The 15,569-nt window shown below is 41.9% G+C and overlaps 1 protein-coding gene across 1 annotated transcript in view; it reads left to right on the top strand.

Annotated features, from left to right (window-relative positions):
• The window catches only part of LOC138665605 (cGMP-dependent protein kinase 2-like), a 340,073-nt gene that overhangs the window by 310,432 nt on the left and 14,072 nt on the right, over positions 1–15,569 (top strand). The window contains exon 18 of the mRNA XM_069753231.1: positions 5,497–5,563. Within this exon, the coding sequence (XP_069609332.1) occupies positions 5,497–5,563 (67 nt within the window). The remainder of the gene's footprint in view (positions 1–5,496; positions 5,564–15,569) is intronic.

Here is a 15,569-nt window from a genome sequence, read left to right on the forward strand (position 1 = left end):
AATAGATGTAATTAAAAACCAGATGGTGAGGGGAGGAGTGCTCAATCAATAAGCTAACATAGAAATGGCAGAAAAAAGACTGGCACATCCAAACTAGTGTGAATAGGTGCATACCAGGAGCAGCTACCTCCATATATAATATACAAAAAAGGTTGCACTCTATCGTGCCAAAACAAAATTTTTTATTAATGTTCAACAAGCAATTTTGCTATTCATATTTCATGTATTTCATATTTGATGTGTTTTGGCACGATACAGTGCAACCATTTTTTTTTGTATATTATATATGGAGGTAGCTGCTCCTGGTATGCACCTATTCACACTAGTTTGGATGTGCCAGTCTTTTTTCTGTCATTTCTATGTTAGCTTATTGACTGAGCACTCCTCCCTTCACCATCTGGTTTTTAATTACATCTATTCACACTTGGTTCCGGCCAACCCATATGTAGGCTTTGCTGAGAGAGGTGTCCATATTCACCCAAGCATGCAGACATTAGCCTTCGGTAAGTGTTCACATTTGGACAGGGAGGTCAGGTACCCATCAGTTTTTTAATGAGACCACCTTGATGATGGTTGATGGGCTCACGCTATTTGGCCAAATTCTGGGCTAAGCGTCTCAAAAATTTTTTTTCGTAATGTTCAAAAAGCAATTTTGCTATTCATATTTCATGTATTTCATATTTGACGTGTTTTGGCACGATAGAGTGCAACCATTTTTTGTATATTATATATGGAGGTAGCTGCTCCTGGTATGCACCTATTCATACTAGTTTGGATGTGCCAGTCTTTTTTCTGTCATATCTTTGTCCCACTGACAGACTAGAAGTTGCCAGAAACTGGAAATTACTATCATATTTTCATATATACAAACATAGATGTATCTTCTAGGAATTTATCAACATCAAATGATTGCGATAAATCACAGTAAATCTACTTTTTCCATCATATTGGTTTATTTGGCATATAGCTAATTTTATCTTAATTTTTATGAATATATTTATACCTATATGTACAACACATTTAGGAATATTTTTAATGACTTTATTCATTAGTGCTTATCAAGGGGATTTCTAGAGGGTGACATATGTCGCCAACTATAAAAGCGGATCCCAAAACTGCATACCTGCTTGACTGCAAAAATGACAATAGCTGGGGCAAATATGACCTCCACAATTAAGTTACTGTAAATCAAATCTGGGTCTGTGGAATTCCTGTCATTTTTTATTTTATTCTTTTTGATATGTCTAACTATGGTGTATAACGTTCAACAACAAACTTTTAAAATATTTAAAAAAAACATTGTAAATTATCTTCATTCATGTTATGGGGGACTTTAACTACCCGGATATTAACTGGGAAAGTGAAACCTGTGAAACCCATAAAGGCAACAGGTTTCTGCTAATAACCAAGAAAAATTATCTTTCACAATTGGTGCAGAATCCAACCAGAGGAGCAGCACTTTTAGACCTAATACTATCTAACAGACCTGACAGAATAACAAATCTGCAGGTGGTTGGGCATCTAGGAAATAGCGACCACAATATTGTGCAGTTTCACCTGTCTTTCACTAGGGGGACTTGTCAGGGAGTTACAAAAACACTGAACTTTAGGAAGGCAAAGTTTGACCAGCTTAGAGATGCCCTTAATCTGGTAGACTGGGACAATATCCTCAGAAATAAGAATACAGATAATAAATGGGAAATGTTTAAGAACATCCTAAATAGGCAGTGTAAGCGGTTTATACCTTGTGGGAATAAAAGGACTAGAAATAGGAAAAACCCAATGTGGCTAAACAAAGAAGTAAGACAGGCAATTAACAGTAAAAAGAAAGCATTTGCACTACTAAAGCAGGATGGCACCATTGAAGCTTTAAAAAACTATAGGGAGAAAAATACTTTATCTAAAAAACTAATTAAAGCTGCCAAAAAGGAAACAGAGAAGCACATTGCTAAGGAGAGTAAAACTAATCCCAAACTGTTCTTCAACTATATCAATAGTAAAAGAATAAAAACTGAAAATGTAGGCCCCTTAAAAAATAGTGAGGAAAGAATGGTTGTAGATGACGAGGAAAAAGCTAACATATTAAACACCTTCTTCTCCACGGTATTCACGGTGGAAAATGAAATGCTAGGTGAAATCCCAAGAAACAATGAAAACCCTATATTAAGGGTCACCAATCTAACTCAAGAAGAGGTGCGAAACCGGCTAAATAAGATTAAAATAGATAAATCTCCGGGTCTGGATGGCATACACCCACGAGTACTAAGAGAACTAAGTAATGTAATAGATAAACCATTATTTCTTATTTTTAGGGACTCTATAGCGACAGTATCTGTTCCGCAGGACTGGCGCATAGCAAATGTGGTGCCAATATTCAAAAAGGGCTCTAAAAGTGAACCTGGAAATTATAGGCCAGTAAGTCTAACCTCTATTGTTGGTAAAATATTTGAAGGGTTTCTGAGGGATGTTATTCTGGATTATCTCAATGAGAATAACTGTTTAACTCCATATCAGCATGGGTTTATGAGAAATCGCTCCTGTCAAACCAATCTAATCAGTTTTTATGAAGAGGTAAGCTATAGGCTGGACCACGGTGAGTCATTGGACGTGGTATATCTCGATTTTTCCAAAGCGTTTGATACCGTGCCGCACAAGAGGTTGGTACACAAAATGAGAATGCTTGGTCTGGGGGAAAATGTGTGTAAATGGGTTAGTAACTGGCTTAGTGATAGAAAGCAGAGGGTGGTTATAAATGGTATAGTCTCTAACTGGGTCGCTGTGACCAGTGGGGTACCGCAGGGGTCGGTATTGGGACCTGTTCTCTTCAGCATATTCATTAATGATCTGGTAGAAGGTTTACACAGTAAAATATCGATATTTGCAGATGATACAAAACTATGTAAAGCAGTTAATACAAGAGAAGATAGTATTCTGCTACAGATGGATCTGGATAAGTTGGAAACTTGGGCTGAAAGGTGGCAGATGAGGTTTAACAATGATAAATGTAAGGTTATACACATGGGAAGAAGGAATCAATATCACCATTACACACTGAACGGGAAACCACTGGGTAAATCTGACAGGGAGAAGGACTTGGGGATCCTAGTTAATGATAAACTTACCTGGAGCAGCCAGTGCCAGGCAGCAGCTGCCAAGGCAAACAGGATCATGGGGTGCATTAAAAGAGGTCTGGATACACATGATGAGAGCATTATACTGCCTCTGTACAAATCCCTAGTTAGACCGCACATGGAGTACTGTGTCCAGTTTTGGGCACCGGTGCTCATGAAGGATATAATGGAACTAGAGAGAGTACAAAGGAGGGCAACAAAATTAATAAAGGGGATGGGAGAACTACAATACCCAGATAGATTATCGAAATTAGGATTATTTAGTCTAGAAAAAAGACGACTGAGGGGCGATCTAATAACCATGTATAAGTATATAAGGGGACAATACAAATATCTCGCTGAGGATCTGTTTATACCAAAGAAGGTGACGGGCACAAGGGGGCATTCTTTGCGTCTGGAGGAGAGAAGGTTTTTCCACCAACATAGAAGAGGATTCTTTACTGTTAGGGCAGTGAGAATCTGGAATTGCTTGCCTGAGGAGGTGGTGATGGCGAACTCAGTCGAGGGGTTCAAGAGAGGCCTGGATGTCTTCCTGGAGCAGAACAATATTGTATCATACAATTATTAGGTTCTGTAGAAGGACGTAGATCTGGGGATTTATTATGATGGAATATAGGCTGAACTGGATGGACAAATGTCTTTTTTCGGCCTTACTAACTATGTTACTATGTTACTATGTTACTATGAATGTATCATTTTACTCAATTTCTGGCAGACTACTTATGTTTTTCTCGTCTTTGCAATTATTTAGAAACCTTTCAAGTCTCCCCAAATCATTCTAGAGTAATATGTTAACAAGTAGACAAAGAATCTAGCTGCAGGACTCTTGGCGTGCATGCACAGTTTTTTGATACATTTTTTGTTCTGAGTGGAAACTCCCCAAATTCGCCTCAATTTGCTTCGAAAACTGCAGAAATACTGTGTCTACATACCCTAAAACTACATTCGGAGATACTGAAGAGGGGAAGGAGAAAGTAACGATGCAACTGCAGTAGCAAAATTTCACCACTTGGAGATCTTAATAGGCTATCCCCACTTCATAAAAGGGTTTAGTAGGATAAGACAAAAAACCAAGAGAAATTTTTACTCAGGATCCTAGACACCAACAAAAACCAAAGAAAACAAAGATCTCTAAAATATAACTTTTATTCCATAAAGTTTAAAACCATTATTCCAAATTTGAAGACATTAATACTCATAGGATACCATAGGGAAAGTAAGCAATTTATATGTAGACTATCGGACCCTGTCAATCCACTAATACTGGTCCCTGCCTGACTGTGGAGGTTGGCACCCTAAGTTTCAGCGGTAGGCGCCCCCACTAATCAATCCCTATGGTCATAAAAAAAATGTGTCCCAATACACCCATTGCCCAGAAAAAGAAAGGAATCATTTAAATATATTGGACAAATGAGACATTTTTACATTATTTTGCCTATATGGCATGTATTGGTATATATTTGGACCCTATTAGGGATCTCTAAGGGCAAAAGAACAGATTTTGTTTTTTTTTGTTTTGTTGGTTTTTCTAATTTTTTTTCTATTTTTTTCTTCAATTTTGCTTGTTTTTTTTTTTTTATTTCTTTCTTTTTCTGGGCAATGGGTGTATTGGGACACATTTTTTTTGACCATAGGGATTGATTAGGGTTAGCAGGGCAAGCCACCGCTGAGTGGGGGCGCCTACCGCTGAAACTTAGGGTGCCAACCTCCACAGTCAGGCAGGGACCAGTATTAGGGGATTGACAGGGTCCGATAGTCTACATATAAATTGCTTACCTTCCCTATGGTAACCTATGTGTATTAATGTCTTCAAACTTGGAATAATGGTTTTTAACTTTATGGAATAAAAGTTATATTTTAGGGATCCTTGTTTTCTTTGGTTTTTGTTTAGTAGGATAAGGCATGTAAAGACAAGCAATTTTGCAACTTAATGCTTATTCAAATTTTCAGTCGTTCTTGTCAAAATAACACTTTTTTGTTTTCCTTACAGCTCATTACCTTAGAGGCTAAAGAGCGGAACATGCACAGTGCTTACAAGCTCTTCTCTATTGAGCTTGTAAGCACTGTTTTGAAGCTGTCCGGGTTCGCTGGAATGCGCTGTTACCTCCTAATTCTGGTCTGTTTTATCACAGTGCTAACAAGCTAGACAACTGTGGTGGTCGGCCTCCAAGGCAATGAACTGTAGACAAAGGAAAAGAAAGGGTTAATATCTCAAGAACAGTTGCAAATTGTAATAAGCAGTACATTTCAAAAGTAATATATATTTATGAAAATGGTAATATCCCTTTAATAATATAAGCTAATTAAGGTATATTCTTCATATTTATGGCAGCGTGTAATAGCAATAATCTCTTATCATTTACAGATGGTTCCAAGGATTTAATTGGGAAGGACTACGCAACCGTAAACTACTGTCTCCATTAAAAAGAGAGGTGGGTCATATACTATATCTTTTGACAAATTCTGTAAAAGACAATCTGCCACAATTAACAACATCTATGTAGAAGTATTTGCTGTATCTCACAACATGAAAATACTATTCTGTTACTTGTTAATGCTGAAAAATTACAGACTCGTGTCAAATTACATTTTTACTAAACGTTTTAAGTATCATTTGACTGATGTACTTAAATGAAAAAACGACCTGCTTTATGGATGCCTTAGTAATTGCATCTGTGTTCTTTGCGGGGTAATAAGATTACCTTGTTTCTGAATGAATTCAAAGTATAACAAGCGTTGATGCATCTTTCTGGTGCCCTTTTATTGTTATGTGGATTATTGGGAAATAATGTATTCCTGATGTGATCTCATAACGGTAATATGCAAGGCTATGAGCAACGTTCCGCCTTTGTCCCCCAGTCAGAAGCCTCTCACCTAATCAAATCAGACCTCCTGCTTTGAACTAAGGAGGGAAAAACACCCCAAAATACTGTCTGCAAGTGGAGTTTTGGATTTGCTTTCTTATCCTGGGTCATGTGACAAGCCTCGTTAGAGGGCCGATATTGACTCTTAGGATTGCTGCATGCGATCGGTAGCACCACAGTTCAAGCCCTCTTTCTCTCTGGAGAGGCAACTTGCATATGTAGTAGTAGTGAGTAGGGTTGAGCGAAACGGGTCGGCCAGATTCAGAAGTCGCCGACTTTTGGTAAAGTCGGGTTTCATGAAACCCGACCCGACCCCTGTGTGGGGTCGGCCATGAGGTCGGCGATCTTCTGATCTGGAATCGGAATTCCGATACCGAGTTCCGATATGTTTAAGATATCGGGAATCGGTATCGGAATTCATATTTAAGTGTAAAACAAAGAATAAAAAAAAAAATATTGATATACTCACCCTCGGACGCGCCCTGGTTCTCACCGGCAGCCTTCCTAAGAATCAGTGCCTGAAGGACCTTAGATGACGTCGCGGCTTGTGATTGGTCGCGTGATGCCCATGTGACCGCTCACGCGACCAATCACAAGCCGCGACGTCATCGAAGGTCCTTCAGGCGCTCATTCTTAGGAAGGAATGTTGCCGGTGAGAACTGTTGTGAGTTCTGTTTTTGGGCTCCCTCTGGTGGTTACTGATGGTACTGGGTGATTTGTGTTCTGCTGTCTCTGGTGTCCACCTGTTCTATTAGGATTTGGGAGTTTCCTATTTAACCGGGCTTTCTTGTCATTTCCCCGCCGGCTATCAAGGTTATCAGAGTGTTTTGTTACCTCAGCTTCTGGCTTCTGTAATCTTCAGGACAAGCTAAGTTTTTGATTTTCTTGTTCCACGTTTTGCTTTATTTTTGTCTTGTCCAGCTTGCATATAATTGTTTCTTAGCTGCTGGTTGCTCTAGTGGGCTGTAATTGCTCCTCATGTTCCATGAGTTGGAACATGAGTTCAAGTAATTGCAGGATGGTTTTTTGAAGGGTTTTTTGCTGACCGAGCAGTTTACTTTTGTATCCTCTGCTATCTAGTTTTAGCGGGCCTCATTTTGCTGAATCTGTTTTCATACTGTGTATGTGCTTTCCTCTCATTTCACCGTCATTATATGTGGGGGGCTGCTATTTCTGTGGGGTATTTCTCTGGAGGCAAGAGAGGTCTGTGTTTCTTCTAATAGGGGAAGTTAGATCTTCGGCTGGTGCGAGACGTCTAGGATCAACGTAGGCACGTTCCCCGGCTATTGTTATTTGTGTGTTCAGGTTTAGGGTCGCGGTCAGCTCAGGTTCCATCACCCTAGAGCTCGTTGGTGCGTGTCCTTTTGTGATTCCCTGCCATTGGAATCATGACAGTATAGCCGGCCAAAATGTTTGGGCTGAAGTAGGAGGAAAAGTAGTCTGAGGAAGTTTTTTTTTTTTTTTTCTCTCCTCTGAGGTTGCTGCCTAGCCTTAATTGCAGCCTGGCTGATTTTTTTTTTTTTTCCGCCTCTTAATCCTTGAATGGCTCTGACCTTAGCTGTTTATCATGGACGTTCAGAGTTTAGCTTCCAGCTTGAATAATCTTGCTGCTAAAGTTCAAAATATACAAGATTTTGTTGTACATGCTCCTATGTCTGAACCTAGAATTCCTATTCCAGAGTTCTTTGCTGGAGATAGATCTAGTTTTCTGAATTTTAGGAACAATTGCAAGCTGTTCCTTTCTTTGAAATCTCGCTCTTCTGGAGACCCTGCTCAGCAGGTTAAGATTATTATATCTTTCCTGCGGGGTGACCCTCAAAATTGGGCATTTGCATTGGCACCAGGGGATCCTGCGTTGCTTAATGTGGATGCGTTTTTTCTGGCATTGGGTTTGCTCTATGAGGAACCTAACCAGGAGATTCAGGCTGAAAAAGCTTTATTAGCTCTCTCTCAGCGGCAAGATGAAGCAGAAATATATTGTCAAAAATTTCGGAAATGGTCAGTGCTTACTCAGTGGAATGAGTGCGCCCTAGCTGCAAAGTTCAGAGATGGCCTTTCTGAGGCCATTAAAGATGTTATGGTGGGGTTCCCTGCGCCTACGGGTCTGAATGAGTCTAAGACTATGGCTATTCAGATTGATCGGCGTTTACGTGAGCGCAAACCTGTGCACCATTTGGCGGTGTCTTCTGAACAGGCACTTGAGACAATGCAATGTGATAGAGTTCAGTCTAGAAGTGAACGGCAAAACTATAGGCGGAAAAATGGGTTGTGCTTTTATTGTGGTGATTCAGCTCATGTTATATCAGCACGCTCTAAACGCACAAAAAAGGTTGATAAGTCTGTTGCCATTAGTACGTTACAGTCTAAGTTCATTCTGTCTGTGACTCTGATTTGCTCATTATCATCCATTTCCGTCGATGCCTATGTAGATTCAGGCACTGCCCTGAGTCTTATGGATTGGTCATTTGCCAAGCGATGTGGGTTTAGTCTTGAGCCTCTGGAAGTCCCTATTCCTTTGAAGGGAATTGACTCTACACCTTTAGCTATGAATAAACCTCAGTACTGGACACAAGTTACCATGCGTATGACTCCCGTTCATCAGGAGGTGATTCGCTTCCTGGTATTGTATAATTTACATGATGTTCTAGTACTTGGTCTGCCATGGTTACAAACTCATAATCCAGTCCTTGACTGGAAAACAATGTCTGTGTTAAGCTGGGGATGTCAGGGGGTTCTTGATGATGCACCTCCGATTTCTATCGCTTCATCTACTCCTTCTGAGGTTCCTGTATTTTTGTCTGATTATCGGGATGTTTTTGAGGAGCCTAAGCTCAGTTCGCTTCCTCCTCACAGGGATTGCGATTGTGCTATAGATTTAATTCCTGGTAGTAAATTTCCTAAAGGTCGTTTGTTCAATCTGTCAGTGCCAGAGCATACTGCTATGCGGGATTATGTTAAGGAGTCCTTGGAAAAGGGACATATCCGTCCATCTTCGTCCCCTTTGGGAGCAGGTTTTTTTTTCGTGGCCAAAAAAGATGGGTCCTTGAGGCCTTGTATAGATTATCGTCTTTTGAATAAGATTACCGTAAAATATCAGTATCCTTTGCCTTTGTTGACTGATTTGTTTGCTCGCATTAAGGGGGCTAAATGGTTCACTAAGATTGATCTTCGGGGTGCGTATAATCTTATACGAATAAAGCAAGGTGATGAGTGGAAAACCGCATTTAATACGCCTGAGGGCCATTTTGAGTATTTGGTAATGCCTTTCGGACTTTCTAATGCTCCTTCAGTCTTCCAGTCCTTTATGCACGATATTTTCCGTGAATATCTGGATAAATTTATGATTGTGTATTTGGATGATATTTTGGTTTTTTCTGATGACTGGGAGTCTCATGTTCAGCAGGTCAGGAAGGTGTTTCAGGTCCTGCGGGCTAATTCCTTGTTTGTAAAGGGCTCAAAGTGTCTCTTTGGAGTCCAGAAGATTTCTTTCTTGGGGTATATTTTTTCCCCTTCTACTATTGAGATGGATCCCGTCAAGGTTCGAGCTATTTGTGACTGGACGCAGCCTGCATCTCTTAAAAGTCTGCAGAAGTTCTTGGGCTTTGCTAATTTCTATCGTCGTTTTATAACTAATTTTTCTAGTGTTGTTAAGCCTTTGACGGATTTGACTAAGAAGCGTGCTGATGTTGCTGATTGGTCTCCTGCGGCTGTGGAGGCCTTTCAGGAACTTAAACGCCGGTTTTCTTCTGCTCCTGTGTTGCGTCAGCCTGATGTTTCGCTTCCTTTCCAAGTTGAGGTTGATGCTTCCGAGATTGGAGCGGGGGCGGTTTTGTCACAGAGAAGCTCCGATTGCTCGGTGATGAAGCCATGTGCGTTCTTTTCTAGAAAATTTTCGCCCGCTGAGCGGAATTATGATGTGGGTAATCGGGAACTTTTGGCCATGAAGTGGGCATTTGAGGAGTGGCGTCATTGGCTGGAGGGTGCTAGACATCGTGTGGTGGTCTTGACTGATCACAAAAATCTGATTTACCTTGAGTCTGCCAGGCGTCTGAATCCTAGACAGGCTCGTTGGTCACTGTTTTTCTCTCGTTTCAATTTTGTGGTTTCATACCTGCCAGGTTCAAAGAATGTGAAGGCGGATGCTCTTTCTAGGAGTTTTGTGCCTGACTCCCCTGGAAATTCTGAGCCCACTGGTATCCTTAGGGATGGGGTGATTTTGTCGGCCATCTTCCCAGACTTGCGACGTGCTTTGCAGGAGTTTCAGGCGGGTAAACCTGATCGTTGACCGCCTGAGAGACTGTTTGTTCCGAATAGTTGGACCAGTAGAGTCATCTCCGAGGTCCATTCTTCTGCGTTGGCAGGTCATCCTGGAATATTTGGTACTAGAGACTTGGTGGCCAGGTCTTTTTGGTGGCCTTCCTTGTCGAGGGATGTGCGTTCTTTTGTGCAGTCTTGTGAGGTTTGTGCTCGGGCTAAGCCTTGCTGTTCTCGAGCCAGTGGATTGTTGTCACCTTTGCCTATCCCGAAGAGGCCTTGGACGCACATTTCCATGGACTTTATTTCGGATCTCCCTGTCTCTCAAAAAATGTCTGTCATCTGGGTTGTGTGTGACCGCTTTTCTAAAATGGTTCATCTTGTACCCTTGCCTAAGTTGCCTTCCTTCTCTGAGTTGGTCCCTCTGTTTTTCCACAACGTGGTTCGTTTGCATGGGATTCTGGAGAACATTGTTTCTGACAGGGGATCCCAGTTTGTGTCTAGATTTTGGCGGACGTTCTGTGCTAAGATGGGCATTGATTTGTCCTTTTCGTCTGCATTCCATCCTCAGACGAATGGACAGACGGAGCGAACTAATCAGACCTTGGAAACTTATTTGAGGTGTTTTGTTTCTGCTGATCAGGATGACTGGGTTACCTTTTTGCCGCTGGCCGAGTTTGCCCTTAATAATCGGGCTAGTTCTGCTACCTTGGTTTCTCCTTTCTTTTGTTATTCGGGGTTTCATCCTCGTTTTTCCTCTGGTCAGGTGGAGCCTTCTGATTGTCCTGGAGTGGACATGGTGGTGGATGGGTTGCATCGGATTTGGAGTCATGTGGTGGACAATTTGAAGTTGTCCCAGGAGAAGGCTCAGCAGTTTGCTAATCGCCGTCGCCGCGTGGGTCCTCGACTTCGTGTTGGGGACTTGGTGTGGTTGTCTTCTCGTTTTGTTCCTATGAAGGTCTCTTCTCCTAAGTTCAAGCCTCGGTTCATCGGTCCTTATAGGATCTTGGAAATTCTTAACCCTGTGTCTTTTCGTTTGGATCTCCCGGCATCGTTTGCTATTCATAATGTGTTCCATCGGTCGTTGTTGCGGAGGTATGAGGTACCTGTTGTTCCTTCGCTTGAGCCTCCTGCTCCGGTGCTGGTGGAGGGAGAATTGGAGTATGTTGTAGAGAAGATCTTGGATTCTCGTGTTTCCAGACGGAAACTCCAATATTTGGTCAAGTGGAAGGGTTATGGTCAGGAGGATAATTCTTGGGTGGTTGCCTCTGATGTTCATGCTGATGATTTGGTCCGCGCTTTTCATAGGGCTCATCCTGGTCGCCCTGGTGGTTCTCGTGAGGGTTCGGTGACCCCTCCTCAAGGGGGGGGTACTGTTGTGAGTTCTGTTTTTGGGCTCCCTCTGGTGGTTACTGATGGTACTGGGTGATTTGTGTTCTGCTGTCTCTGGTGTCCACCTGTTCTATTAGGATTTGGGAGTTTCCTATTTAACCGGGCTTTCTTGTCATTTCCCCGCCGGCTATCAAGGTTATCAGAGTGTTTTGTTACCTCAGCTTCTGGCTTCTGTAATCTTCAGGACAAGCTAAGTTTTTGATTTTCTTGTTCCACGTTTTGCTTTATTTTTGTCTTGTCCAGCTTGCATATAATTGTTTCTTTGCTGCTGGTTGCTCTAGTGGGCTGTAATTGCTCCTCATGTTCCATGAGTTGGAACATGAGTTCAAGTAATTGCAGGATGGTTTTTTGAAGGGTTTTTTGCTGACCGCGCAGTTTACTTTTGTATCCTCTGCTATCTAGTTTTAGCGGGCCTCATTTTGCTGAATCTGTTTTCATACTGTGTATGTGCCTTCCTCTCATTTCACCGTCATTATATGTGGGGGGCTGCTATTTCTTTGGGGTATTTCTCTGGAGGCAAGAGAGGTCTGTGTTTCTTCTAATAGGGGAAGTTAGATCTTCGGCTGGTGCGAGACGTCTAGGATCAACGTAGGCACGTTCCCCGGCTATTGTTATTTGTGTGTTCAGGTTTAGGGTCGCGGTCAGCTCAGGTTCCATCACCCTAGAGCTCGTTGGTGCTTGTCCTTTTGTGATTCCCTGCCATTGGAATCATGACAGAGAACCAGGGCGCGTCCGAGGGTAAGTATATCAATATTTTTTATTTTGATTCTTTATTTTACACTTAAATATGGATCCCAGGGCCATTAGAAACCCAATGCACTGCATTGGGTTTCGTGTTTCGGCCGACCCCGACCCCGAATTTTCTATAGGATCGGCCGATTTCACTCGACCCGACTTTTGAAAAAGTCGGGTTTCGTGAAACCTGACCCGATCCTATAAAAAGAAAAGTCGCTCAACCCTAGTAGTGAGGGCTTCATGGAAAGAACGTTACACAAATGAAACTACAATTCACTTAACTTTCGTATCTAGTGATGAACTTTTGCTCTGGGCTTTTTTTCTAAACTTTAGAAGAGGTCCAGTGTATTTGTTGCTTAGAATAAGCAGAATTTTACAGTACCAGCATAATCAATGAGATTTCTAAAAGCTCATGCACATGTTGAGTTTTTTCCCGCTTTTATTTTTGAGCCCTGCTGCATTTTTTGCAGCAATTTTCAATCACTCGAAAGGGTTAAAAATGCACGTACTAACGCTGCAAAAAATGCACATAAAAATGCAACATAAAGACACTCATTGTACACTGAAAATACTTAATGTGTGAACATACTGTACCCTTTCTGGGGAACAAAGTTCTAATTTAGCAAATAATGTAGATTTTCATCAGTGCGACACAAAATTACTTCAAACCAAACCTTAGCTTAATTGTCCATTGTTCTGTGATGGCAGCTGGTATATGTAGTACCTTAGCTTTTTATCTGTACCTTTGTAAATTTTCTTCCCATAAATATAAATAAAAGTCTTTGATAGTATAGAGTTTTTCATCGTTTTTTAAAACTGGGTAAATAATGTTTGAAAATAGTTACTTTCGAACTGGTTACCCCTTAAATTTCGTATTGCTTTATTGCTGCTAGTCCTGTGGTTCCTGCTGTGCAGGAAGGGATGAAATCACGTCCACGTGTAGCATGTCCCGGCCTCAGTGGTAATGTTTTCTTGTTTGGCATGTGACCAGAGATTAGAGAATCAATTCAATGCGAATCAAATTCATGTCAAATTCTAGAAAACTTGCTTGTTCTAGGCAATTTAAACAATTTGCAATTCCATTAGTGCCAATCGCCCAAAAAAAGACCATTTTCATTTTACACATTACAGATTGCATTATTTATATATTACCGTATATACTCGAGTATAAGCCGACCCGAGTATAAGCCGACCCCCCTAATTTGGCCACAAAAAACTGGGAAAACTTATTGACTCGAGTATAAGCCTAGGGTGGAAATGCAGCATTTACCGGTGAATTTCAAAACTAAATATAGATCATTGTTGCCCCATAGCTGTGCCATATAGTGCTCTGCACCGTTCATTATTGCTCCATAGCTGTGCCATATAGTGCTCTGCACCGTTCATATTGCCCCATAGCTGTGCCATATAGTGCTCTGCACAGTTCATTCTTTCCCCATAGCTCTGCCATATAGTGCTCTGCACCGTTCATATTGCCCCATAGCTCTGCCATATAGTGCTCTGCACCGTTCATATTTCCCCATAGCTGTGCCATATAGTGCTCTGCACCGTTCATATTGCCCCATAGCTCTGCCATATAGTGCTCTACACCGTTCATATTTCCCCATAGCTGTGCCACATAGTGTTCTGCACCGTTCATATTGCCCCATAGCTGTGCCCCATATAGTGCTCTGCACCGTTCATATTGCCCCATAGATGCTCCACATATATCTGTGCCATTGCTGCTGCTGCTGCAATAAAAAAAAAAAGCCATACTCACCTCTTGCTTACAGCTCCCAGCGTCCGGTCCCGGCATCTCTCCGCTCTGACTGATCAGGCAGAGGGCGCCGTGCACACTATATGCGTCATCGCGCCCTCTGACCTGCACAGTCAGTGCAGATAGACGCCGGGAAGATGGAGCGGCGCCCGGCGGCTGGAACGTGGACAGGTAACTATGCGATACTTACCTGGTCCCGGCGTCCGGCTCCTTCCCCCGTACAGCTGTCTTTGGTGCCGCAGCTTCTTCCTCTATCAGCGGTCACCGGCACCGCTGATTAGAGAAATGAATAGGCGGCTCCACCCCTATGGGAGGTGGAGCCGCTTATTCATTTCTCTAATGAGCGGTCCCACGTGACCGCTGAACAGTGGAAGAACTGCAGCACCGAAGACCGTGGGATGGCAGGGGGAGCGTCAGGATCACTGGAAGCAGGTAAGTATGCCTCAGCGCCCTCACCCCCTCACCCGCCGACCCTGCCACCCACCTTGACTCGAGTATAAGCCGAGAGGGGCACTTTCAGCCCAAAAATTTGGGCTGAAAATCTCGGCTTATACTCGAGTATATACGGTATGTGGTATAGCGCAGTCAATCAGGAGTCACTATCGTGATCTGCATAAAAGACGAAGCAGGGAATACAGCAGCAACTTTAGGGTGCATCAGGAAAGTGAGAGGATGTCAGAGCTTAAAACTCAGCAATACACAAGAAAATATTGACCAAATACTCCAGACAGTATGTGTTGTACAACTGTATCACTGAAGAAGATGAGTACAGTACTCTGCGAATAATACAGAGATTCAATTGATATGGACAGATATAGGCAAGATGTCATCAGCAGTTCCAGTGTGATTTATCAGTGATAAAAAGTAGCTGGGCTGGAAGCTTGTTCCACTGAAATTGAATAACACACATTTTTCTTAATTCTTCATGTCATGCATTAGCAATCAGAAAGCCCACACAAGAAAAAAATATCTGAACTTAATGTCATTCGGAGAAAGTGCTGCCACAAGTGCTGTACTGAGTTTTTGCATTCCATGTGTAATCCTATTTCATTAAGGCAGGACTAATTTTCTTTGGAAAATGCAAAAGAAAATGAACCAAAAACATGTGTCACAAATAATTTTTTTTCTTTGCACACCTGTTTTACTAGTCACATTTTACATCTGAACATGCCACACCAATACAGTGGCCTGTTGCAGTTGCTGGCTTTTTGGACATATACTCAACTTTCTTACATTTCTTGCTACATTCTATTTTGTGAAAAGGGAAGAATCGTTTTGAAAAAAATAAAACAGTACGAAAAAAATCAGATCTATTATTTTGCATATCTGTTTTTGCACACCTGTTTGTTACTTGTCCAAATTAGCACGCATACAATCGTCACCAATACAGTGGCCTGTTGCAGGCTCAATGGACATGTACCCACCCACCTATGTAGC

This window comes from Ranitomeya imitator, chromosome 2, assembly GCF_032444005.1.
Source record: "Ranitomeya imitator isolate aRanImi1 chromosome 2, aRanImi1.pri, whole genome shotgun sequence".
Lineage (NCBI taxonomy): Eukaryota > Metazoa > Chordata > Amphibia > Anura > Dendrobatidae > Ranitomeya > Ranitomeya imitator.